This window comes from Pseudomyrmex gracilis, unplaced genomic scaffold (assembly GCF_002006095.1).
Source record: "Pseudomyrmex gracilis isolate BER0280 unplaced genomic scaffold, ASM200609v1 scaffold_91, whole genome shotgun sequence".
In the NCBI taxonomy this organism is placed as follows: domain Eukaryota; kingdom Metazoa; phylum Arthropoda; class Insecta; order Hymenoptera; family Formicidae; genus Pseudomyrmex; species Pseudomyrmex gracilis.
In genome coordinates, this window is record NW_018020675.1 from 51,297 (window position 1) to 77,612 (window position 26,316).

At 42.2% G+C, this 26,316-nt stretch overlaps 6 protein-coding genes across 9 annotated transcripts; 2 read left to right on the top strand and 4 right to left on the bottom strand.

Annotated features, from left to right (window-relative positions):
- Positions 1 to 2,054: 2,054 nt before the first annotated feature.
- Positions 2,055 to 3,303, bottom strand: LOC109855501. Of its 3 annotated transcripts, none has more exons than XR_002250298.1 (3): positions 3,022 to 3,300; positions 2,551 to 2,839; positions 2,055 to 2,212 (listed from the first exon to the last, which is right to left on the bottom strand). XR_002250298.1 is itself a non-coding variant. In XM_020429822.1 (3 exons), the coding sequence occupies exons 1-3, from the start codon at positions 3,087 to 3,089 to the stop codon at positions 2,203 to 2,205; spliced, it is 354 nt and encodes a 117-aa protein (XP_020285411.1). In that variant the 5' UTR covers positions 3,090 to 3,303; the 3' UTR covers positions 2,055 to 2,202. The 3 variants fall into 3 exon arrangements, 2 of the variants coding, with proteins under 2 accessions (XP_020285411.1, XP_020285410.1); XM_020429822.1 differs by having other exon boundaries at positions 3,035 to 3,303; XM_020429821.1 differs by having other exon boundaries at positions 2,551 to 2,844; positions 3,022 to 3,303.
- Positions 3,304 to 3,549: 246 nt separating this feature from the next.
- LOC109855517 (group XIIA secretory phospholipase A2) lies at positions 3,550 to 5,038 on the bottom strand. The gene is made up of 3 exons (XM_020429850.1): positions 4,564 to 5,038; positions 4,058 to 4,125; positions 3,550 to 3,949 (listed from the first exon to the last, which is right to left on the bottom strand). Exons 1-3 carry the CDS (start codon positions 4,796 to 4,798, stop codon positions 3,629 to 3,631), a joined length of 624 nt encoding a protein of 207 aa, XP_020285439.1. The 5' UTR covers positions 4,799 to 5,038; the 3' UTR covers positions 3,550 to 3,628.
- A 70-nt stretch (positions 5,039 to 5,108) lies between these two features.
- On the bottom strand, positions 5,109 to 7,991 carry LOC109855518 (glutaredoxin-C4-like). 2 transcript variants are annotated; one of them, XM_020429852.1, is made up of 3 exons: positions 7,766 to 7,991; positions 5,859 to 5,980; positions 5,109 to 5,760 (listed from the first exon to the last, which is right to left on the bottom strand). In XM_020429852.1, exons 2-3 carry the CDS (start codon positions 5,955 to 5,957, stop codon positions 5,548 to 5,550), a joined length of 312 nt encoding a protein of 103 aa, XP_020285441.1. In that variant the 5' UTR covers positions 5,958 to 5,980; positions 7,766 to 7,991; the 3' UTR covers positions 5,109 to 5,547. The 2 variants fall into 2 exon arrangements, with proteins under 2 accessions (XP_020285441.1, XP_020285440.1); XM_020429851.1 differs by having other exon boundaries at positions 5,859 to 6,001.
- A 238-nt stretch (positions 7,992 to 8,229) lies between these two features.
- Positions 8,230 to 16,380, top strand: LOC109855493 (Golgi-specific brefeldin A-resistance guanine nucleotide exchange factor 1). Its single transcript, XM_020429803.1, has 15 exons — positions 8,230 to 8,528; positions 8,808 to 9,006; positions 9,123 to 9,350; positions 9,436 to 9,542; positions 9,633 to 10,173; positions 10,264 to 10,634; positions 10,766 to 10,943; positions 11,033 to 11,148; positions 11,242 to 11,433; positions 11,503 to 11,838; positions 11,928 to 12,136; positions 12,220 to 12,465; positions 12,542 to 13,040; positions 13,117 to 15,300; positions 15,582 to 16,380. Exons 1-15 carry the CDS (start codon positions 8,403 to 8,405, stop codon positions 15,681 to 15,683), a joined length of 5,634 nt encoding a protein of 1,877 aa, XP_020285392.1. The 5' UTR covers positions 8,230 to 8,402; the 3' UTR covers positions 15,684 to 16,380.
- Positions 16,381 to 17,348: 968 nt separating this feature from the next.
- On the bottom strand, positions 17,349 to 22,020 carry LOC109855494 (zinc finger CCHC domain-containing protein 24-like). Its single transcript, XM_020429804.1, has 5 exons — positions 20,990 to 22,020; positions 20,382 to 20,917; positions 20,021 to 20,281; positions 18,286 to 18,450; positions 17,349 to 17,558 (listed from the first exon to the last, which is right to left on the bottom strand). Exons 2-5 carry the CDS (start codon positions 20,577 to 20,579, stop codon positions 17,436 to 17,438), a joined length of 747 nt encoding a protein of 248 aa, XP_020285393.1. The 5' UTR covers positions 20,580 to 20,917; positions 20,990 to 22,020; the 3' UTR covers positions 17,349 to 17,435.
- A 1,233-nt stretch (positions 22,021 to 23,253) lies between these two features.
- LOC109855516 (cyclin-dependent kinase-like 4) lies at positions 23,254 to 25,780 on the top strand. The gene is made up of 6 exons (XM_020429849.1): positions 23,254 to 23,321; positions 23,428 to 23,661; positions 23,764 to 23,958; positions 24,578 to 24,869; positions 25,037 to 25,397; positions 25,483 to 25,780. The coding sequence occupies exons 2-6, from the start codon at positions 23,494 to 23,496 to the stop codon at positions 25,778 to 25,780; spliced, it is 1,314 nt and encodes a 437-aa protein (XP_020285438.1). The 5' UTR covers positions 23,254 to 23,321; positions 23,428 to 23,493.
- The last annotated feature ends 536 nt before the right edge of the window (positions 25,781 to 26,316 follow it).

The following is a 26,316-nucleotide window of genomic DNA, read 5'->3' on the forward strand; positions in this document are numbered from 1 at the left end:
AAAAAAAAAAAAAAAAAAAAAAAAAAAAAAATACAAAAAAAATACAAAAAACAAAAAAAAATAACAACCTGCACGACAAAAGCTCGCTTCTTGTCAGATATACAAGTATTTAAGTCTTTATATTAGCTCGAATTTGGAATTGTGTGTTCGTAAATATGTCAAATATATCGGTGTACCTACAATTCTCTGTATCTATCTCTACGCGTGCACCGACGTACTTCAGCACTTTACGAAGACATTTTATCCAAGACCGTTTTAACTTTTGTACTCAGTTTTAACAGGAGAGGGAATAATTAATCTTGTACTTTCTCGCTTTTCTTTTTTTTTTCTCCCTCTATCTCTTCCCTCTATCTCTTCTCTCTCTCTCTCTCTCTCTCTCTCTCTCTCTCTCTCTCTCTCTCTCTGTCTGTCTCTGTCTCTCTCTCTCTCTCTCTTCCCTTCTTCAACAGCGGGAGAAGTCTTTCTTTTTCTGTGCTCGAGGAAGACTCGTTATTAAATTTTTGATTCTCAAACTTGTCGACAAAAACATTGCACACATGGTACAATTTAATCATAGTTAACGATTGGTAATTTTTTGATGGCATGGGTTCGTAAAAAAAACTTGTGCGTGTAAAATAGCCGAAACAAAAACAAAAACAAAAAAAAAAGAAGAAAAAGAGGTAATAAAACGTTTAGTATCTTGGACGAAATTGGTACTCGGCCGGCTCAAGATATCGCGTGTTTTATCGCTTTCTTTTTTCTTACAAACGACGAAAGAAAAGAAAAAAAAAAAATATGAAAGTGGCGGAGGAAAAAAAGAATAATAATAATAATAATAATAATAATAATACGCGAACACCTATTTTTTAGTAGGGCATTCCTTCGAGAACAGCGCGTTACGTTTTATGTACATACACAAATATATATATAAATATATTTACGACTATAAGAATTATGTTTGATATTATCGATTGTTGAAGCGTTGTTGTTTAAGTTTTCTTCGAGGCACAGTGTACTTTTGAAAAGAAAATTGTATTATATAAAAAAAAAAAAAAGAAAAAAAGAAAAAAGTACGTATCTAGATCGTACGTATCTAATCTGGTATTACGGGGAGGGGGGGAAAAAATATCGAGTAATTATCACATCATCGTCGTCGACGTCGTCTCTCACATCTTGTATTTGAAATTTGTCGAAATTGTTCGGCAAATCGCCCATCGTTCAAGGATGTTTTATCAATTGTTATGATTATTATTTAACTCGAGATTTGATTAAAACCTATTAATCATTTATTATCGTCAGACGTGCTGCAACGTCTACGTTATGATGTAACAAGTGATAAAGAAACGCGCGCGCGTATATTTACACGCGGCGCACACATACACGCATACACGACACACAACACGTTTTCACACATTTATATTTTAACACATACGATGAAAAATCACACACACGCATTCGTTCACTCTATTCATTATCATATGTTTTTATTACGTAGTATTGCAAGAGAATGAGGATAGCTCTAGTTTCGAGAAGTGAAGATTTTTATCACGAGAGAGAGCGCGCAATCAAGCTTTTCCACGGAGCGTCGCAGGACATTTTGTGATGAAATTTATTTTTTGTATCGAAATTTGCGAGAGGAAGGAATGCGCGCGGTTTTCTTTGCGCGCGATGAGAAAAAGAGAAAAACGAACGCGGGAGGGGGGGAAATATCGCGAAATGCCCGCCCGAGCGCGTGCACACTCGTGTGCGTTTGTGAACTCTCGCGAATTGTGTATAATCCACAACCCTTTCCCTGATCCTGCAAATTCTCTTGTTGGGCGACGCTTCGCGAAACGGTCGCATCCAGAAATATAATATATATATATATATATACATATATATATTTATGGTACGAAGCGGTTACGAATTTAATTTTTTCAAACGAAGAAAAAAAAACGAGATATGAAGGAAAAAAATACAGCAAGATCTAGTTTTAGAGCAACTAAACGATAAGATATATTATTAATAGTGTATAAAAATATACCAATATTTATTGTACATAGATTTAAAAAAATCAACTAACAAATAAAAACAAAATCAAAAATATCTGTGTATAAAATTCTTTAATTGCCTCACAGTTTTCTGTTTTCAGGTCAACCGACAACACACACGGCGCGTAGTAGAGCTCAAAGAAAATCACCCTGTTGCGCGTGCTCAGTCATTCTCTCGCTAGCTTTCGCTTCCCTATCTCATCCTGAACATAAAAGTACAAAGGGTCAGCTTTTTTTATATATCTTACCTTTCAAGTTGTATAATTTTTTAATTATAATGATATAGAAATTTTTTTAAACATAATGTAATATAATGATACAATATCGATATAACAATTTGTTTTTAATTAAATTTTTAATTACATTTTTAATTAAATTTTTAATTAATTTATAAATTTGTTTTTAAATAAAAGCAATTTATTTTTTCTTAGTCGAAAATTATAACTTCGGATCTTAAAGAACGCAAAGTTTTTCTGAATTTTCTCTTTTCGAACAATGTGGTTGTGCATTCGAAGTATCCTTCCTCTCTCTCTCGGATTACCTCGTTCGCGTGGACAAACGTTTTCTCTTCCTCTTCCTCTCCTGCCGGCGTTTCTTCTCCTCGTTAGCGAGGTCCACGTATTTCTTTCTCTGTTCCGGCGTCATTTGGCACCAGAGTTTGCCCGCGGCTCGCGCTACCACGGTGACGTGTTCTTTCGGTTTTCTGTTACGCAATCGCAGGAAAAAGATGATGAACGGATTTGTCGCTCGAATGTCGTCGTGTACAATCGTCGCGTCGCCCTTGCCGGCCCTCGCTCTGCCGCTCGCGGTTTGTCCGTCATTTCTGGTATCTGCGCTACGTGAAAGGTAAAACTGCAAAGTACGCTTTTGCGCGCGCGCGTGCTTCTCTAACGACTACGAGCTTCCTTTTCCCACGAAGTGGGAATAATAATAAAAAAAAAAAAAAAAATCTTCATATCACAATAGACAAATTGTTTTTTTTATTCCGTCGTAAAGACAGAAATAATCTTACCCGCCGCGATTACCTTTCTTCTGATCTTTTTGAACCCCGGGGGATTGCGCGGACTTCGCGTTTCCCATTTATTCTTTGATTCTTTTACGATCTGTGATTTATTTGATTTCTTTATTCACACGATCGCGCGAATGTGGAGTTTCGCGTATTACGAAAGTGACAACGATTCTTTTCGCCACTTGACAATTTATCAATTTAATGCCACTTAACAACAATTTGTATCTTCACCGATCCAACGAATTTGCCCGAAGAGTCAGTTGTCGCATTGACGTTTCGGTCGCGAGAAAATCGTTCCTTGTTTTTTTTTTGTTTTTTGTTTTTTTTTTCCAAAAGACTAACACAATCTCGATATAAACTTCATACGGGTATGTTCGATGTTTTTTTTTTTTTTATTTTTATAAATTCAACGAATATATTATTGTATGTACGTTATAACAAATATAAGCGCGACGTTACTTGCGCGCGCGCACACACACACACGCGCGTGTGCCAAGAGAATAATATATTAATATCTAATTCTATTTTTAATTTATATATACACTTCATATAAATATACTTCATATAAATATATTTTACAATTGTACTTATATAAATACACACGAGTGTGTTAAATTTCTCCGCCAGCTTGTTTCGCTTTCTTCGGTTTGCCTTTGGTTTTCTTGTCCGGACAAAAACACGCTTCCTTCTGAGCGTCGAGATAGCTCTTGCAACCCAACGCGGTCGTTCCCGTGTACAACACCTTAGCCGCCGCTTTGCACGCGTTTACCATCGTCACACCGGTTGCCTGATAACCGTCGCAGTATCTGTACAAACACCTCTTGAACTCCAGATCGCACTTTTCTTTGTCCGTGTTGCAGGTGTCGTAACAAATGTCGTGAAAGTCGCAGCACTTGGTCATCTCGGCCAGCGGCAGATACTCCTGATTTACCTGCAAAAATATTTCGCAACAATATATTACGTCGTACGACGGTGATTCTTAGTTACCGGCGCAATTTGCTTTCGATATAAAAATTTTTCCAGAGGAAACGACACCGACCTCTATTCCGAGAGAACCGCATCCGTTACTTTTCGGCGTGTGATACCAGTCCGGCTTTGGCGTGGATCCTGAAATGTTTAAACAGGACGTTTGTGTGTGTGTTTGAAACGTGTCCAATTAAAACACTCTGTCAAAACTATCAAGTTTCACGTACTTCTTTTAAACCCTTGTTTACACAGATTTATAATTTTTATAAAAATACAAATATATAAATTTAAGACGCGCTAACTGTTCTTCCGAATTTATTTATTTATTTATAATTGCATTTTTCGAATTCTAAGATCAAAAGAAAATTATTAGAATCGGAGCGAGAGTATATGTCCGAAAGGTGCAGAGAGTGCAGTTTGAAATAAGTTTTTTCTTCCCGCGCGGGTTCTCCGGGACGAATCGATTAAAATCCGACCAATGGCGGCGCGATTAACGAGAGGATAACCTGATAAAACAAATGTTGATATAAAATGAATCACACCGACCGCGTGTGTGTGGGGAATTACGTTATTACGCACCGTCGGAACACCGGAAGACGCAGTTTTCCTCAACGGCGGCGTCGAACACCTCGTGTAGATCCTTGATCTTTCTCGCCACGGTGATGGCGTTGGCGAAGAAGTCCTGAAAGACGGTCTCCGCCGCGAGCACGGCGTCCCGTAGATTCGACAACAATCCGGAACCATAGCCGGACCAGGCGTAAGCCAGAAACGTCAGTCCGTAAACAACGAACTTGCGATATCGCGTCAGATCCATCTCTTTCACTCTCGTTTTTTTTTTTTTTTTTTTTACGATCGGCTCTCGGCCGAGCGCGGCGAAGTGTGTGTGAGAATCCACGAACGCGGTTCTCCCGCAACTGCGGATGTATTTTTAGGCGATGCGAGCTCGCGCTACTGTCATCGTAGGCGGACACGTGGTGCTCGGATTGTGGTCGGGATGATGATCAACCGTAGCAAATTTGATTTCTCTCAACCGAGGGTCGTTTTCCGACCCTTTTTCGCTTTAAAAATAAATTTTACATCAAATGCGTTCAATAAGAGGGGAAAAAGAAAAAAAGTGCAGAAAGTGTAGCAACAAAAGACGTTTTTCTATTTTTACGTTTATATATCGCGAGTCATATTTTGTTATACATAATTCATTACTTAGACAAATTCAAATGATAATGAATGCGCTTCGCTTCGGAAACACAAATTACATCAGCGATAAATATATGACAAACATTGACGCAGCCTTATGTACACACATATTTGTGAATCTTATACAAAATTTTTAAGTACAAGTTTTTTAAATTTCGGAGCGATATATATATATAAAAAAAAAAAAATAGATTTCTTGAATATTTCATCGCGCACATCATCACCTTCTTCTGTTGCGCGTTTGTCGCACTCGTGATGTCGCCTCAAAGAGAGCGCAAAGCGTATTATTATGTACTTTGTTATAAAATTAAAACAATATATTTATTATTACAATTCGTTACAAGACACTTCGCGTCCTGAAGGTTGTTTTCAGTGTGCGAGAGTCGAAAGTTTTTTTTCAAGCTCGCCGTTCTCGAACAATTTCTTCACATCGGTACCGCCACCCAGACACTCGCCGTTGAGGAACACTCTGGGCACCGTCCTCGCGCCCGTTAACTCGCCCAGCACATCCTGTATCTCCTGCGCGTCCTCCCTGTCGTCCAGCTCTATCGTCGAGTACTTCTTCTTCAGCTTGTCGAATACCTGCTCGTCGAAACACACACAAACGTTTAAAAACGAACTAGCAAGATAATATAAATCATCGGACTTTGGTCTGTGCAAATTCAAGTGGAAATTTGTACCTCTTTGGCCATTTTACAGTACGGACAGTAGGACTTGGAGAATATGACGATCGAGTCCTTTGCGATGAGGTCGTTGACGAGGTCGCGCGTCGCAGGCATGACGGATCGTTTTGTACTGGAAACTGAACCCATTTTCTATTCAGCTAAAGGGACCATTGATTTGCATTATGCCTCGTTCTACAGCCTCGCTCGCTCGGTTTGTGTGTTAATCACTTCTCGCCACAATAATATATATATTGTCTGTATCGATCGTCAATTATATATCTCAATTGACGATATTATATTGACGAAATATTGCGGAGAGAGAGAGAGAGAGAGAGAAAGGGGACCTGTTACAATCATCAATAATATTGTCAGAGATAAACACCGGCGATGTTGACACATCGGTATATATGTTGTTGACCGTGTAAAATCGGTTTTGAAATCTTTAAAGAAAATTTTCATGCACACACCCCATTTGTTTCACAAGTAAATGTTTGCAGAGACACGCGGCGCGCGACAATAGAGCGCAAATCTCCGAGTTTATTCTTATATGACATTGATAAAAACAATGAGATTTATTGTTTCATCTCTGTATCTCACACGAGATTAAATTACATTGTAACAATAAAAGCGTGTCTGTTGATACACCTGATTTTATATCTCTCTCAATCTCTATCAAGGTAAAGAACATTAAATAGATAAGATATTAAGAGTGTCCTAGTATCAACCCAGATAGCCAACTGAATGCAAGTTGTTGGCAACTTGCCACAAATATTACTCATATGTTTTCAGCAATGTAACAAAAAGGGTGTGTCCTCTTTTCAGTATGTTCTTGCCAGCAACAGTTTTCAAAATATAATAACAGCAAGTTCTCAACAACTCATCGGCAAAATAAACTTATATTATTTTTCTCAACTTGTGAATAAAACCCAGATAGTCAACTGAGTGCAAGTTGTTGACAACTTGCCACAAATATTGCTCATATGTTTTCAGCAATGTAACAAAAAGGGTGTGTCCTCTTTTCGATATGTTCTTGCCAGCAACAGTTTTCAAAATATAACAACAGCAAGTTCTCAACGACTCATCGGCAAAATAAACTTATATTATTTTTCTCAACTTGTGAATAAAAATTATTGCTCATATATTGCTCACATATTGCCGACTCACATGTCACAAACATTGGCTACAACAATTGACTGATAACAAAACTCAGCGTATTGATACCGAATTGACAAAAACATTTTCGTTGCGTTAAATAAAAACAACACAACGGCAATTGGCGAACAACTTAATCTATACAATAATTTGCTTTATATTGAGTTTTCACATCTGGCTGTCTGGGAAGTTACGGAAATTGTAAACTCGTTACCTCTGTATCTGTCAGATCTAATTAATTGTGATCTAATTAATTTTTATTTAAACGTTTACACGCCAAACAGAAATATAAAATTTTTAACGGAGTAACAACAGATTGAAGATTTGACTTTGGACAAGTTAGGTTGTCTTAATATATTCGTTTAAATAATATTGGATATAATTGGATTGAGAGACATTTATGTTGTTAAATAATAAGTATATTACATTCAAATTGTGCGCGCAAATACAAGTTTTATTATAATCTCTTTATCTTTTTAAAAAAAAAAGAAAAAGAGAGAGAGAGAGAGAGAGAGAGATAACCTCTGGTTATCTCTTTAGAAGTCAATTATTTATCAATGAAAATGCTTCGCGATAAATGATAATTAAGTCAGCGTTGGTTATTTATCACTTTTTTATAATAGCAGCTTTGTTGCTTGCGCAAGAAATTGTTAAGTCACACGAGGGCGTGTAAAATCGATAAGTATCGATTTTTTTGTCTTTTCATATTTGGAACGCAGGTGGTTACTCGTAGCAAACGTCAGATTTCACACATTCGATACAACTCTTACCTCCGGTATTGTCCTCCTTTCAACTCTCCGAATATATATATATATATATATATATATATATATATACTGTAATTTAAAAAAAAAACTACTGTCTCAAATGCGAGAGATGATTGAATTCGATGTCGATGACACGAGAAATCGCAAAAGAGATCGATGAAAGAGAAAGAACAAAGTCCAACCGTCCGACTTCGAAGCACGGATACGTGTGCCAAAGTGCCAAACACACGCAATCCGCCTTTGTTACAAATCACGGCGCATAACACGCAAGATGGTGGTGGATATTTTTCCGAAGACGACCAATTCGAGCACCGACCAATCAAAGTTTTGCACCCGGTTTCGCTGTGAAAACCAGCCTCGCTCTATTGGTCGATCAAATGTCGAGAGATGTATCAAACTCGCAAATCGACCGAACGATCTTGACCGAGTGGTCGATTGATTCTCGCGGATGGTGGAAGTGTGTGGCGTGGTGGTGGTGGTGGTGGCAAGTGGCTGGTCGGCCACTTGACGTGACAGACGGACGTTGGCAAACGACGGTGTGGCGATACGTTCCTGGTTTGTTCCAGTTGTGTGCCAGGTGTGTTGATGTTCTCTCTGGGCGTTCAGAGTCATGGCATAACGACACGACGTGTTCGACAGAATGAGGGCAAATACGAGATCGGCTGCCTCCTGCCCGGGAGGCGGCCTTTACGTCGTCGAGGGTGAGGTGTCCCGTCTGATGACGGCGATGCGACGAAGCGCCCGATGGTCGTCACATTCCTATCAGGTTAGAACCAGATCTCAGATTCTCTTCTAGCCAATTGTTCTCGCGGTGGTATAATTGGATAATTGTTAGGTAGCATCGCGTGTTCTCTCTCTCTGAAGCTTCGTTCAAATGAAACAGACATACATTAGATAGTGTCAAGATGTTGAGTCAATTCACACACACAGACACACACACACACATGATTTAAACGGGCTGGGAGATGAAAATTGATTATTGAATTATGACAAATCTTGAGGAATGAGATTTTCTTCCATATTGTAATTCAATTTGCTCTCTTAGGACGACAACCAGGATAATCTCATGAAAGGTTTGAACACCTTGAAAGAAGTGTTGAACGAGCCCAGAGATCTGTCCCAATTGGAACCGGCGGTTTTTCTCACCCCCTTTTTGGAGATTATAAGATCGGAGGAAACTACAGGACGTGTGACCAGCCTGGCACTGTCTGCTGTGAACACAATAATTTCTTATGGTCTCATTGGTCAGTTTCGCAATCCAACGAAGTAACAATGAAATAATCCAATGAGATTTACGAGTAATGATATTTAGAAGTTCTTTTGTCTCTCTTTTCCTTTTGTAACATCCGTTGCTTTACAGACATAGATCATTCCGATATAGCATCCTGCGTAGAGGCCATAGCAGTCGCTGTCACGCACGCTAGGTTTATAGAAACCGACGCTTCGGCAGACGGAGTCGTGCTCATGGGAATTCTGGAAGTTTTGAAGACTCTCATGCTGTCACCTATTGGCGATCATCTATCTAACGAGAGCGTGTGCGAAATTATGCTGAGTTGCTTCAAAATATGCTTTGAAACGCGACTGAGCGGTGAGTTGTACAGAAAGTTGGGTTTCACGTTTCTGCTGAGTCGCAAACAAACTCGCAATACAAAAGACACACATCTTTCTTGCAGAAATACTTCGAAAAGCAGCGGAATATTGTTTGAGAGATATGGTTCAACACTTGTTCATCAGGCTGCCGCATTTTGTCGACGACACCCGAATGTTGACGAATATGAAAGTGAGTTTTTTTTTTTACAACAGCCTGGATTTTTGTGCGTATCTGTGTGCGTGAAAAAAAAAAAACTATTAATATCCCAAATTTTGACAGAAAATGAGAACAAACAACGTGGAGAACACTCGTAGCAAAAACAAGAAGCACAAAAGTTACACGAAGCAAAAACCCAAGTCGACTACGGATGTCGACGAAGAAAAGGAATCTCAGATTTTGAGCTCGGTCGACAGAATCCGAGCGAGTCATTCAGCTACCACGCCCATCTCGCAGGCTGGCAATATCGTTGATATGCAAGAATCGTTGGATCACGGAAGCGTTGATAAGAACGAGAACGAGAAGTTTGAGAGCAAGCTCAACAAGGACGGCGCTAGAGAGGGAAACGAATGTGGCAAAGCGATTAACAATCAGGAAACGAATGAGAAACAGGAGAACAATAAAAGTGTAAATAATCAGGACGTTAAGAGCGACGTGGAAAATAATACTGTAGTTAATGGAGCGCCCGAAAACGCGGATAATAAAATCGTATCCGACGAGGAAAGAATCAAGAATACGGAGAAGGACGACGCGGTCGATCAGAAAAATACAACGGACGACGCGTCCGAATCTTCCGCCAAGCAATCCGTATCGGAATGTCAAGGTATGTACTCTTTTTGTCATTTTGTCAAAACCATGATAATAACTTTTCCAGCTTTTGTACGTTGAAAAAAAAAAAAAAAAAATTGTACAGGTATTGATGAGAGAAGCATCGATTCGGTCCAATCTCCAACTGGCAGTGTGGAAGACCTGTCGATAGATGAAAGCACGTCCAAGACGTTCAAAGCGAAAGAGCCCGAACAAATCGAGGAGTACGTCAACAGTCAGGGTGTCCGGTTCATCCCGTTGCAGCAATGCGCGCCGTACGGCGCGTTGTGCGTGCGCGAGCTGTTCGGATTTCTCATCTCAATATGCAATCCTCTCGACAAACAGAACAACGAGATCATGATACATCTGGGCCTCAGTTTGCTGGAAGTGGCGTTGGAGATTGCCGCCGACGCCATTTCAAATTTCTCGTCTTTGCTCGCGCTCGTAAAGGACGACTTGTGCAGAAATCTTATCTTGGTAAGAAACTAACGCATTTAAACAAACTCCCAACGTTGTTTTCATTTTCGTCAAGAAAATGTGACAAATATTTTGTTGATTAAAATTGTACGTACCGCGACAAACGCGTTTCTATTTTCACATTTCATCAGCTACTCAGGACAGACAGATTGTCGATCCTCGCTGTGAATCTTCAAGTATCCTTTTTGCTGTTCGAATCGCAGAGGGAACATCTCAAATTTCAAATGGAACATTATGTAATTAAATTAATGGACATAATTAATTCTGAATACAACAAAATATCGTACGAGCAACGAGAATTAGCGCTTGGTACGTGAATGAATTTTAGAATTTTTTGACACGCGTGTGACACGCGCGTATAATAAAAACAATTTATTTCATATAAATTCTTTTTATAGAGGCTATAGTTAGATTGTGGAGGATACCCGGTTGGCCCGCTGAGTTATACTTAAATTACGATTGCGGATTTTATTCCACAAACCTGTACGAGGAACTTATGAAGATGTTCTCCAAGGTAACAACAGCGTTTCTACATGCTGTACACGATTTTTTTTTTTTTGTGTGCTAAAGATTTTCTACAGGACAACGTCTCCGAAAATCTTTTCAGAACGTTTCGATACTGATGACCAACGGCATGCACAGCATGCAGCTGATATCGTTGGATGCCATAATTATGCTGATTACCGGCATGGAGATTCGCTGCAAAGGTTGCAAAGAGTTGTGCAAACCGTCGCGTCACGAAACCTCGCCGAATCTTCCCACGCGTGAAGAACTGCTCACCATAAAAACGAACAAATGGGTAAGCGCTCGCTTTTTCTTCATTTCGGAGGCAAGTAACGAGATAAAACGGAGTTCTCGCCATTTCCAGTGGATGGTCCTGGGCACGGAGAAGTTCAACGAGAATCCGCGAGAAGGTATTGCGAAACTCACGGAGCACGGTCTTCTGGGCGAAACTCCCGGCCAGGCGGAACCGGAAAAAATCGCGAAGCTTCTCAGAGAGAATCCCGGTCTGGACAAAAAAGCGATCGGCGAGTACATCAGCAAGAAGGAAAACAAGAACATTCTCAATCACTTCGTTCACAATTTCGATCTGAGAAACATGCGAATCGATCAGGCTTTACGGCTCTATCTCGAATCGTTCAGGTTACCGGGCGAGGCGCCGCTTATATCCCTCCTGCTCGAAAAGTTCGCCGAGCACTGGCACGTGAGTGTATAATATTATTAACAATTTATAATTGACCGAATGTGTTTTAAAAATGGTTGAGTCTTTTAAATACTCGTTTCTGTTTTCAGGATAGCAACGGTAGACCGTTTGCCTCGGCCGACGCCGCTTTCACATTAGCTTACGCTGTGATCATGTTAAATGTTGATCAGCACAACTGTAACGTAAAGAGACAAAATAATCCCATGACTGCTGAAGGTTTCAAGAAGAACCTGAAGAAAGTAAATGGCGATGCCGATTTCGATCAGGATATGCTAGACGAAATATACGCGTCGATTAAGTGAGTTGAGGACCCTCCCCCGATTACGTCTGTTGTTTTAGTGTTGCAAACATGATGTTATTTGTCTTCTTTATCTGTGGCAGAGGAGAAGAAATCGTAATGCCGGCCGAGCAAACCGGACTGGTGAAGGACAATTATCTGTGGAAAGTTTTGTTGAGGAGAGGCGTCGGTCCCGAAGGCGCGTACTTAAAAGTCGGCAATTCCGGCGAATACATCGACAGAGACTTGGCCGAGCACGCGTGGGGTCCTATTATAAGCGCGCTTTGTCGAGCTTTCGATAAAGCGCCGGACAGATCGCTGCAGCGCAAAGTTGCTCAAACATTTCTGAGGTTTTTTTTACTGTCTTCTGCCGTCTCTCTATGCGTAAACTTTATTTCTTGAATTAATTTCGAGTTTTTGTTTCAGTTGCGCGGCGATCAGCGCTCATCACGGCATGTGCAGCGACCTGGACACACTGATAGTCAGCCTCTGCAAATTCACGGGCTTGATCATCGGCGGAAAGCCCGAGCAAATAGTTTTGCATCTCGGCGGGAGCGCCAAGTCCCAATTGGCCGCTCGCACTCTGTTCAAGATCACGCATTTGCACGGGGACGCTCTCCGGGCGTCCTGGAAAAACATCATCGATTGTCTGCTGTCGCTCTACGAGGCGAGGCTGTTGCCGAAGAATCTTACGGAGGCGGAGGATTTCATCGATCCGTCCGGCAAGATATCTCTGCTTCGAGAACCAACCACGCCGAAAACTTCACCGAGCGAACAAGGACTGTTGTCCACCTTCTATTCTTACATAGCCATGGATACGTCGCGTCTGCCGCATCCCGCTGAGGCAACCGCGCGAAAGAAAGCCATAGAGTTCATTGCCAATTGTTATTTGAAGGAAATTATTGAAGAAAGCAAGTTCTTTCAGGTAAATCGACGATTTAATAATATGAAATCCGATTAAAACTTTGATATGTTTTAACGGCTATATTATTATCTTGTAGAACGAGTCGCTCAATTCCCTGGTTGGTGCTCTGGTATCGGTAAATTCCACCAGCGAGGATATATCTATATTTCTGTTAGAATTGCTGCTAGAAGTAACCATACAGAATCGCGACAGAGTGACGTGCATCTGGCCGGTAGTGCAGGGCCATTTGGATCGCCTGTTAACCGTAGCGGCGCGCGAAAATCATCCTTATCTGCTCGAGAGAGTGGCCGTGGGCATGCTTAGACTGGCGATCAGACTTTTACGTGGCGAAGAATTTGCGTGTCTGTCCCCTTTACTACCTCTGACTCATCTGCCGTCCGCGACGACCGCGCCGTTGGCGCGTCAGATCGCCTACGGTCTGTTCGAGTTGCTGAAAACGGGGGCCGCGAACATTCACAGCGCGGAAGATTGGAAAGTGGTTTTCAGTCTGTTGGAATGCGCGGGTGCCGGGGCGCTGGCACCTAAACGATCCAATACGGTTCTAGACGAAACGGCAAACGCTCGGGCCTCGGTCTTGGATCCCAGACCTATCAGTCCCGTGCCGGAATGGGTGTTGGTGTCACCGACCGGCACCGAGGCGCCGCTTCCTGTCGCCGCAGACACGATAGTTCTCGCGCGCGATCTGCAGTCCCACGATTCGGCGGCGTTCGTCAAGTGTTGCGAGAGCCTGAACTTTCTGGTGCGCGACATGGCGCACGTGACGCCCTTCAACTTCGATCTTTGCGTCAACTGCGTGAGAACATTCGCCGAGGCGGTGCTGCAATGTACTGGCAAACGAAGTCGAATGTCCAGCGCCACGGAGGAAGCGCCTGGCTATCAGCAAAGTCCCATGCAGCTGCTGGATCTGATGTACACGTTGCACACGAGGATCGCGCAGGTGTTTAGATGGTGGGCGGAAGAAGGTAGCATCGATGAGAGTATATCTTTGTGGCCGCAGGCTTGGCGACCTCTGCTCCAGGGTATCGCGCGTCTCTGCTGCGACTCTCGCAGATCAGTGCGCACGGAGGCGATCACAAATCTTCAGAGCACTCTGCTGGCGCACGATATGGCGCAGCTGTCCGCCATAGAATGGTCCCAGTGTCTGGAGGAAGTACTGTTCCCGCTGTTGGCGCAACTGCTGGGTCCGATCGCGTCCAACGATCCGATCGGCGTCGAGGAGACGAGAGTCCGGGCCGCTATGTTGCTCTCCAAAGTGTTTTTGCATCATCTAAATCCACTGTTAACGCTATCCGGCTTTCTGCCGCTGTGGTTGACCGTGCTGGAACTCCTTCGCGCGTATATGCACGCCGACAACAGCGAGCTTCTGTTCGAGGCAATTCCCGAATCGCTGAAAAACATGCTGCTCGTAATGTCGTCGGCTAACGTTCTGGCGCCAAGTTCAAATCTCTGGGCGCCCACGTGGAGAGCGATCGACGCGTTTCTGCCGAATCTCAGAACGGAACTCTTCCCAGATCCACCTCCTGTCGCGGTTTTACCGTCACCGCCGCAACATTCGCCGCAGCCATCGCATTATCAACCGCAGTCACCGCAACAGTCGTCGCAAACGCAAGTAATCAGCTTGGTCGGTCAGCAGCAGCCGGCGACCTTTCTAGGACCTATAGCGCCGCAACCGGAAAACACTGCTCCTTCGATCGACGTCGAACGTAATTTCCCTAACGAGAATAACGTAGACTCGCGGACTATTACGGCGGCGATGCCTGTGGACATCGTGAACGCTGCGCAACCTAATGTTCCGATTCCGGTTTCGTTGTCGTCGTTGATGTTCAGCACCGAGACAAAAGAACAACAGGTTATCACCTTGGTCAGGCAACCGCCGCCGAGTGTGTCGAGTCCGGTCGCGGTGCAGCCTGTTGCTCAGAGCATCTTCGATTTTCGTCAATCGACCAGCCAACCGGCAACTTTGATGGACAAAGCAACTGGCGAACAACAACTGCAACCGCAGTTACAGCGAATGTCATCGAGCGAGGAAGAGTTAACCAAGTTGATCAAAAACCCGACGACGCCAAATGTCAATCTGATGACCGACGAGAATCACAAGCTGATCCTCGCGATGAGACAATACGAGGAGTGGAAACAACAACAGCACCAGCAGCAGCAGCAACTGTTGATGCAACAGCAGTGTACGCAGCAATCGTACGGACAGGTGCAACAGTATCAACACCCAGTGACGGAGAGTTCGCCGTACGCGTCTCCACCCGAGGTGAATCATTGTCTTGCGTCTTAATAGGGATCTGGGCGGAAAATTCGCCATTCGTTTCGACACGATCGAACTGACTTTCAAACAAAATATTAAAACTGTGTCTTTGCATTCGACTGAAATACCGTAGAATTTCAATGCTACCGTCTATAATATGCACGAATTAACGTGTCGAATTGAAAAAGTAAATCAAATAGTTGATTTTATTTTATTTTATTTTTTTTTTTTTTTTTTTGGTCCAATTGGCGAATGTGGAAGGTAATCTCCGAATGTTTTGTTTGCAGACGATGACCGTAGATTCTACGGCGGCGGCGACGTTTAACTCCGCGACGTATTTTAACGAGGATCCGGCTGCGGATCTTCTCTTCGTCGTCACTAATCCTTGACCACTGTACATTTTCTATGTAAATTGTATTGTATAAAAATTTATCTTTCTACGATGTGTGTGAGAATCGTGAGATTTGTAGAACGCGATGGAGTATAATATAATATATAACTATGTTATAGGAACGTTTCAAAATAGAGCAACAACCCGAAGGAAGGATACTACTTTTACGTAGCGAATATTTTTTTTTTATTTTTTTTTATTTTTTTTTTTCGTATCTTTGGTTTGTATATTTGGCACTCTTTCATTTTATATATAAATAATGTTGTACATGATATTACACGCGTTGTTGTTAAGATTGTCGTGCGGCGTCTTAACAAGTCTCTTGTCGCATAAATCTTAGCAATAACGAATTGACGAACACGATACGAATATTCTCTCAACACACTCGTTTAACCCTCCGTCTGCACGATGGGGATTTCCAGTGAAAATTTCCAGTAAAAATTTCCAGATTCTGGAAGAAGCTTTTTTCCCATAAGTTTTTCGTAGTTTACAAATTTCTTCGTTCAAATTTTTATTGCAAAAGAGTTTTTAATATTTCGCTCGAGTATCTCGCTTCTACATCAAAGCAGAGACCCCTAACAAAGTGTCTCAGAATTTTCTAAGATTTTTTTAAAACCTACAACGGTAAGAAAAAATAGATCTAGGTCTCTCAGACCCGGTTTATGCGGACGGCGTTGGTAAACAAAAAAAAAAAACCACAGCAGACGGGAGGTTAAAAGCCGCACACTCTGACGTGTACTTTACGTTCGAGTCTTTTGTGTCTCACCAAAGACAAGAGGAGCTAACAACGCTCGTGATGTACAGGCCAAATTTTCTCAAGGATGGAAATTGACTGATTAGTTATCGATGTGTCTTGATATCAACATGTTTACTTAGTTATTATTGTCGGATAAGTCGATTCTCTCAATCGACAAAAGAAAAAGAAACAATTCCTTCTTATTAAATTATACAAATTCCAGTAGTTGAGACGTGCGCGCACGAACATCTCGCGCATGTCCGAATTCGTATTCTAGACGATTATTATCTAATTAGCAGTGATCTCTCTCGCCGATCGAAAAAATCAAGCGCGTTTTCGGGATGCGGATAATATTTTATTGTCGCGTCGTTTTTTCGCGTCGTCGTCAGTTACAGCGTCGAGAATTCAATTCCCCGCGCATTACCCGGTCTCAATTCCCGTAATTTATACATATATATATATATATATATATAATGCAACTTCGACACAAATTCAAACGTTTCTTCGATCGCGCGACATCGTAGCTCAAATTGTACATATGTGCAAATAATATATATATACTGAATTATATATATATACATACACACACATATATATATATATAAATAAGAGATTTATATTATATACACGTATCATGTTCACATCCCTGGAACTCCCTGAAGTATAAGAATAATTCCGAAATTTCTTCGCAATCGCGTAAATGTACATAAAAATATTTTATTTTTTTTTTTTGTGTTTTTTTTTGTTTTGTTTTGTCTCTCTTTTTCTTTTCGCGCAGTTCGTTCTCGCTCGTGATCCGAGAGAACGGATAGAACGCTTTTATTTTATTTGTATCCACAACCTGAGTGCACATGTTTACCCGAGAAACGAACGACAAAACAAAAAACGACTTGCCCTTCGTAGTTAGCCGGAGATCGTTTTTTTTCCCCCCTCTCTCTTCTTTCCAGCGATTTAAAAAAAAAAAAAAAAAAGAAAAAAAAGGAAGTAAAAATCGAACGGAGATCGGCGCGCGCGTTAGGCCATTATTGCGCTGCGTCTGCAATAATAGCCCAATGTCTTGCACTTCTCGCAGAGGTGTTGGGGATGGACCTTGCTCTGGTCGGACACGTCCAGACCATCGGGTTTTTCCAACGGCCTCTGAAAATAAAGACGGAACGATTTTACTGCCTGCGCGCTCGCACGCGCGCTCTCTGCGCGTGCTTTTGCTTGCCGAGAACGAGAGAGCGTCGCTCTCTCTCTCTCTCTTGTGCGAGCGAGAACATTTTTTCCATTTTTCTTATCTTGTGTATAAAAAAGTGGTGTGTTTTCCGTTGATATTATTTATAATAATATTGCTATAGTTGTGTAATTAGTGTTTATCTATTGTTAATGTATTGTTATAAAATAATTAATATATACTTCTCCCTTGTGATTTGACTACAGGAAAAATATAGAAATCAATCGTATCTTTTATGACAAGTTGTGTATGTGTGTATGTATGTGTGCGCGCTCGATCATAAAGTGGTCTCTGATTCAAATAAGAAAATTAAAACGCTCGATGATGTAGGCGCGATATGAATTAATTCTATTCTCTTCAACTCGCCCGCAATCTAGCGATTGTCCGATCGGGATAACGTAACAATTACCGACGACCACGACCGCGAGTATATTTTCTGCGCACCGGGCGGCGAGAACGAGCGAGCGCGATTATGTGACTATAATTAGCTTTCGCCGGTTTACATACGATATTTCGTTCTCTCGGCCGCGTAATATTTCGAGAGAGCAAAAACGGTTCCAAGAGTCTTTTCAGACTTCGAGACGCGAATCCCCCGATCCGGGAGGAAGAAGATTCTCTTCTCTCCTACGCAATTTCCCTCGGTCTCACCTGCTTGTGAGGATACACGTTTATGTGACACTTGATGCACTCTTGGCCCATATTGGCCCAGCTGTTGCCCGACATCCACTTGCGCTTGCACTTGGGACATTTGTACTCGCCGAAGCACCGCTTCTTACCCTGGTACGGCGTCAGACCCTCGCCCTTCGGCCGCGCCTGCGGAAGTTTAATATTTCAATGAGCGGCGCGTACGCGAACAGTCGTCGAATCGATTGTCGATAAATCGAAGTGGTCAAGTGAGTTTGTTCGGGAGAGCTTCAGATTTTTGTTTTTCTTGAAAAAACAGTACTCTCTCTTCTCTCTCTTTTCACGATAATTTATTAAAAAAAATTTTTTTTTTTAATTTATTTAAAAATTTTAATTGCAAAGATTTATGTGAACGAAGAGGTTTTATATTCACAATCGAGTATTGTACGTAACAACAATTTAAATGCTCGTGAAAATTTCAAACTAAAATAGCAGAATTAATGGAATGTCGACTCTAAGGAAGATTCTAGATCGACTCTTGATCGATTCTAAGGAAATTTTAAGTTAAATAATATATTTGCACACATGCACATCCAACATATAGGCTCGTTACGACCCTAACGCTTGGTTCAAACGTATATACCCAGTAAAAAATTTTCCATGTATAAAATTGTATGGACATATTCGGTATATAAATTTGCATAATTAGATATAATAAGCTTAATTTGCGTATAAGTATATATGATTACATATCAAAAATTTTTTAAAAATATAGTAAAAATATAGTTTTATACCATTTTTTTTGTATCTAACATGATACTAATAGAGTTATTTTGTAATTTGATATGGAATATCTCTGAAGCCATTCTCTTAAAAAAAGAAATTCTCCGTGTATAAAATTGTATGGATTATATTCGGCATATAAATTTGCATAATTAGATAAAATTATTTTAATTTGTGTATAAGTATATATATATGAAAAATTTTCTACCGGGATATGTTCGAATTAAAATTTATTTTGTGTACTTTGCACTCGGATTAAGTTAAATATTTGAATTTTTAATTTTTCGAGACCAACAAACAATTTGTGCGTTAAAATTCGTTATCGGGGAGACAATAACAATATGTCAACAATTTGGGTGAGAAACATTACCTTAGCCGGCAATTTAATCGGCTCACCCTCGTCGCGCATACCGCGACGATTGAACGTGTGTGACGTCACGTGTTCCTCCGAGATGCCCGTTTGTTGTGTCAATTAGCGCTCAATTAAGCCGCGCGCAATACGCCGTAAGTTCGTTGCCGTGCCCCGCGCGTTTCACACTGAATTCGCCAGTGAACTAGTTACAATTTCGGAGATAGAGATTATTTTATCTCTCTCTTTTTTTTTTATAACTATTCTATCGCGGAAAGCAATAAAAACATTTGTGCGTGCATGTGCCACTACCACCTTGTGTTTTATCTTTCACGGACGATAATGCGATACGATGAAGTTCCGCTATCAATCAAACGATAGAAGAGGTGAGTATATGTATATATATATATATATATATATATATATATATAATATATATACACAGGAAGTGCAAGGCTACGATATCATAGATTAGAACCCATTGCGGTGTACGTTAGAGATTAGATTCTGACAATCTGATTTCAATTCCGCAATGTTTTTATTTGAACTTTTCAATCGGTTGCTGATCAAATTCATCCCTTCGACATGTTTTTTTTTTTTTTTTTTTTAATATCGAAATAAACCAACCTGCGGACAATCCTTGATGTAGTGACCCTTCTTGAAGCATAAGTGACAAAGATAATTCGACGGTGGTCTCTTGATCGGCTTCTTGTCGCCTAAGGTCAGATCATTGAAGTAGGGCAACTCCGCTAGATCCGCTATATTGTCAGCCGCCCTGTTGCCTCTCATGGACCTGATGGATCCGGACGGATTCAACGCACCCTGGTGCAAATACGGCTGCGAGGTCGCGCCGGGAAAGTTGCTCCAGACCGCGGGGAGCAGTTTGCTCTACACAAATACAAACCAACAATCCGCTCGCCGATTCTTAAAAGATTCATTACGAGACTCTTGTATGAATCTCCAAGTGTCACGCGGATATTGTAACTACCTGATCGGGGGGTTGAGACGGATTCTGCTCGGCGATCGCCAGATAGACCCAGTTGAGAAGATGCGGCGGGTAATTCGTCTGCTGATGAAGAGTCTTCTGATTCGAAGCACCTAGGCCGTTGATCGCGCCGTAGCCGATTCGCGTCGAGTCCTGCAATTGCACGCGCTGCACAGCAGGTGTCGGATGACAGGCGGCCATATTTTTATCTAATCGGTCCGCACACTGTTTATCGGCCTCGGACAGCACCGTCGGATCGTCTCGCCGACGACGATGATTTCCTTCGGCGATCGTTTATCATCTCCCTGCGCTCTCGGTGCGAGAGAAAACGAGGCGAAACTACGCGCTATTCAATTCGCGCGTTTTTCAATTCTTCGAAACTCTTGCGAATTTTATTAATATTTTCCATAGAAAGTATTTTTTTTTTTTTTTTTTTTTTAATTCTAATTATTTGAATTCTACAATCGCGCCGTGTCGAACTCGCGGCATTGAAGAGAAATCTCAAGATACCTCGTTGCACCTCTTGATACGGAAGATATCTGATAAAGATGATAAAAAAAAAGTCAAGAAAAAAAAGAAATAAATAAATAACGAAGATACTATAATTTTACCGAGCTGGTGTCTCGAGCGCGCGTTGGATCGTCGTTCTCTTCCGTCTGGAACTTCACCGATTTCGCTGTCCCAGCTCGAGGAGGATTCTCACGAAACCGCATCTTCCTCCCGCGGAAGCGCGCGCGTCAAAAACCCTTCCGATTAAACGGACTCTTCGAAAAACGAGCGTTTTAACTTAAACGCCGGAACGCGGTTTTACGCGTCTCTCTTCTCACGCGCTGGCGCATGTCGGTCTCGTCGCCTCGTCTCTCCTCACATGGCACCGGGACGTGTATTCTCGTCGTACGCGCAGCATTGTGGCGAAGCGCGCGTCTTGTGTCGTTATTTTTCGTGGATTCCTCGACGCGATATTTCCGATTCGATATTTTTCTTCTCTCGGCTCGAGCCGATGTCGCTCCTTCTCTCTCTCTCTCTCTCTCTCTAACTAGTCGGGCGAACTCGCTTCATTCGCGAAAAGTTCTCGGGGGGAGGCCCGTGCGTTTTTCTCTTTCGCGCATTTAAATTTATCCGATTTCTCGCGAAATCTTGGTGTCGATCCAGCGAAATCCGCCCGTCAAATCGCGGCTCACAGAAAATTCTCGATGAATCACACAAAATGTCTCTTTTTCGAGAAAAATTCACTTGAGATATTTCGCAAGTCGCATCGACGCCCTTGTCATCTCTCCTCTCTTCGATACTCGCGCGCACAAAATCGGACGATTATCACACTTTGGATTTTTTTTTTCTCAGCTGCGAACTTTCAAAAAAACGTAGCGCCCCCCGGGAACAAGGGCGCAGTTATGTCACTTGTATTTATCCGACGCGCGATTTTCCCACGCAAACAATCAACACACACGTCGGAGCGCGTTGTGTGTGTGTGTGTGTTTTTTTTTCTTTTTCTCAATTTTTAATTCTCGCGGAGAATTTTTCGTGAGTTCGTTTGTTCGAGGTTGCCGTGATGAAACGCGGATATCTCCGTGCGCGCTCGTTTCCCGAGTACGACGCGTTCTTCGCGCGTCATATTAACGCACTGAAGACGATTCCGCGTTGGACCAAACGCCAGAACGAATGCGCGGAGACAGACGGATGTACACACAGAGAAACGGAGAGAGAAGAAAAGAGAAAGAGAGAGTGAGAGAGAGAGAGAGAGAGGAGAGAAAAAGCCCCGCCATGCAGCGTGTGTCTATTTCCGTGCTTGCTCTCGACCCGAAACGACGCCTCCGAGTGGACCGCGCGACTCTCAAGCGGCTCCTTCTTGACGCCACTCTTGATGAATCCGCGTCGCGCTGAGTTACTCATGGTCGTGGTCCACGTGAGCTTGACAGACGCGGTTTCGCCCACGCGTCACACGTCCATCGAACATATTCCCGGACATTTTTTTTCCCGACGTCTCCCCTCGACAGCTCCCCGAGTCCTCGAAAATATGTTTTGCGAAAAGTATTTGCTCTTCTCAGATGTCTAAGTAAAAAAAAAAAAAAATAAATAAATAAATAAATAAACGACGTGGCAGAAAGAATAAAGACGTTTTCGAAGACGAAGGTTTCTGAGCGGAGATGAGATACGTAACGAGAACGCGTGCATTTCTTTATAGACATTTTTACTGTTTGATGTCGGGATCGCGTTCGTCGATGTAAAGGGACTTGGGGCTTGGTCACGATATCAGGGAGAGAGTCACCGAACTTCTCTATAAATAAACTCCCGATTGCTATTCGCGTGTATCGATTATACTCGCCGAGTTGCGAACAACAAATCGCCATGACAAGTCGCGATGTGTAATGTAATGAGAAAAAAATTGTCATAGTCGTTCGAACGATCGTTCGAGTCATCATCGATAGGGTGTCGAGCGAAAACTGGTCGCGCGCGAAGTCGTCACGTTAGACATCGGAATCGGGAAGGTTGTTTGTTCTCTGCGATCGTTAAAAAACTTTCTTCTCTAAACACATTCTACAAAAAAAATTCAAATATCTGGAATAATTTATTGTGTATACGGAATTTATTGTTCTTTTATACTATCAATTCAATTTCCTTCTTTCGGTTTACCTGCGTGCCTTCGTCGAGGAAGGACTACCCCCCGACTAATTACACCGCAGATCGATAATCATCGATGAGGGTCGCGCACGAGGCTTTCGGGGGCAGTTGAGACTCGTCGACGGGCGAGACAACGTCGAGAGAATCGTGGCTGTTGCGGTTCACGTATCAAATTAAACGTTAATCGCGTCTTTGTAAGTATTCGTAAATTTTCTACGGGACATGTAAAACGATATTAAAGCGACGAAAATGGGGATTGGATCGAGAACTGATTGAAGTTCGCACGAGATGAGAAATTCTTTGCGAATTCGAATCGTCCAAAAGGTGAGGAGTGGCATTTAAATATTTGTTGTTTGGAAAAATGAAAAAAAAATTTATTTCTCCATATTTTCTAAAGTTATTTACAAAAAAAAATTTAACTATATTTTAGCGCGCGTGTGAATAAAAATTCCGAGATTTCGACGCAAAAGTCTTCTCCCGAATGTATAAATAAGAAATGGAAAAGTATGAAAATATCGAGATAGTGGGCGAGGGAAGTTACGGACTGGTGATGAAGTGCAGGCATCGCGAAACCGGACAGATAGTGGCGATAAAAAAATTTCTGGAGACGGAGGAGGACGTGCAGGTGCGAAAAATGGCGTTTCGCGAGATAAAGGTGTTGAAGGTAGGCGATATTTTTGATTGAAATTAAAAATTGCATTCAATTAAAATAAATAGAGCGCAATAATTGTGGTTGTTCGATAAACAAAATTTCGATTCTGTTCAGAAATTGCGCCACGAGAATCTGGTGAACATGATCGAGGTGTTTCGACGTAGAAAGCGGGTTTATCTCGTGTTCGAGTATCTCGATCACACGGTGCTCGACGAGTTGGAGGAGACCGAACGTGGCCTCGATTGGGAAAAATCGAGGAAATACATTTTCCAAATACTTCGCGGTTTGGACTTCTGCCACACTCACAAAGTGAGCGAAAAGAGAAGAGAAGATTCTTCCTCCTCGCGCGTTTTCTTATTTGAAATTCGCGACGCAAATGATTATTTCGTGCAATTTCGCGAAAATTTCGACACACTTGAAAAGTATATACACATTTAAAAAGTTCTCCGGAATGAAACGCGCACCTCTCTCGCTTATCGGCAACCTTTGGCAATACACGCGCCTTCGTTACGGCAAAGTTCACGGCCGTGACGTTTAAATTCCAAGTTGCAGCAAGTCGCGTACACGTGTATACCAACACGCAATGGCAGCGGACGTTAATGAATGATAGCATTGTAACAAACGGGGCCAGTGGCTGCGCGCTGTGCATTCGAGCTCGACACGGAACATCCGTAGCGTGTACGGAAAACATTACGCATTTGCGCAGTCAAACCAAAAGAGAGAATTCAAAGCAAAAGCTGCTTAAATCAATCAATTTTTTTTTTTTTTTTTTTTAACGCGATATTCTTGATTTTTTATTGCTTTATTTTCGTTAGTTTTTCAAATCACCCATTTAGTGAACAATTTTTTTTTAAGACAGATGTTGAGTAATTGAAATAAATTTTACTTCCGTTAACATTTTGTTATTTAATATTTCGCGCGAAAACAGATTATGCATCGCGACGTGAAGCCCGAGAACGTGCTGGTGTCGCCGAACGGAGTGATCAAGCTGTGCGACTTCGGTTTCGCGCGCCACATCACCGGACCGAACGAATCCTGTACCGATTACGTGGCGACGAGATGGTACCGCGCGCCCGAGCTTCTATTCGGCGAGTCGAGATACGGAAGAGGAATCGACGTCTGGGCGGCCGGCTGTCTCTACGCCGAGATGGTCACTGGCCAGCCGCTCTTTCCCGGCGACAGCGACGTCGATCAGTTGTATCGCATCACGAAATTCTTCGGTAAGTCGAGAAAAAAACGGGACGCGCAGTGATCGGCAATTTTAAAGGATGGATTTGGATACTTCACACAAAAAACGTTGAAATAAATAAATATATTTAACATCTTGTGTACAATAAGATACGCTCTCAAACATTGAATTCTCTTCGAATCTCGTTGCTGTCGAAAGGTCCTATTTACGGCAAACAGTCGGTGGTAAACAGCGGCCGTTCGCATCCGTCGCTTCGACGTGCGAAAGTCGACGAGGTTGCGGGGACGCCGCGATCCGCGACCGCGGCTCTTCGGAGTTTCTTCCCCAAGTGGAACCCGTTGGCGATCGACTTCCTGGCGCAGTGTCTGCGCACGGATCCCGAGACCAGGCCGAGGTGTTCCGCGTTGCTGCAGCACGCGTTCTTCGCGCAGGACGGCTTCGCGGACAAATTCTCGAACGAGCTGCAGCAGCTTGTCGCGAAGGAAACCGCGGTGAATCCGCTTTCGGTAAACAAGAAGCGAGAAACGTCGTCCAGAATCTGTCGTAGCAGCACCGGCAGGTTCGTTCCCGGGCCCTTGATGACGAGAAGATTATCTCTTTTTTCGTTCGTTTTTTTATTTTTAAACAATAGAAATTGTTTCCAGGTGGCACATGACGCTGATAAAAGAAACGAGAGCGACGAACAACAACGTGGAATTGGAAATTGCGGAAAACGAGAATTCGCGAGTAGCCCGAGCGAATCGATCGCTGCAAGCGAATCGATCGCGCGAGATGTGTTATTTAGGACCGATCTCGGTGATACCGAACACCACGTACATTCGACGACTTGAACACAAAGGGCTTCTGCTCCCGGACTCGAAGGGCTGTGTTCTACCGGCTCTGACGCCGAAGACAAATGTCAAGAGAAAAAAACTCGATCTTTCTGGCGTGAAAAATCGTTGAGTTTTTTTTGAAAATAAAAATCCTCTCCCTCTCTTGTGATATCAAAGATATATGTCAGAAAGAACAAGAGAAATTTTTGTAAACAGAAAAAACAGAACTTCGTTACGATATAGTGAATTGTGGTAAAACGGAAAGATCATGTAAATATATAATTCTGTACATAATTCTATTGCGTGTGTAAGAAATAAAGAAAAATTGTAAAATATCGATAATGTGTGTGTGTCTGTTGAAAAAAAGAGGCGGGGGGGGGGAGGGAGTTGGTTCAATAACTCGTGAGCCATGTGACATATTTAAGGGGTTTTTATTTCGGAATTGCATCCATCTTTGAAATATATAATTAATATCTCGCAACGGACGCGTTGACCCTGCAGCAAATGCGACGGGAAGAAAGAAGGAATCTTCGCCGGACGCGAAAAAATCACCGACACACATTTATTTGTTTATTTTTTGTTGTTTTTTTTTGGTTTTTTTGTTTTTTGTTTTTTCTTCGTGTTTCTTTTTCTCTTCGGCTTTTTTTTTTTTTTTTTTTTTTTTTT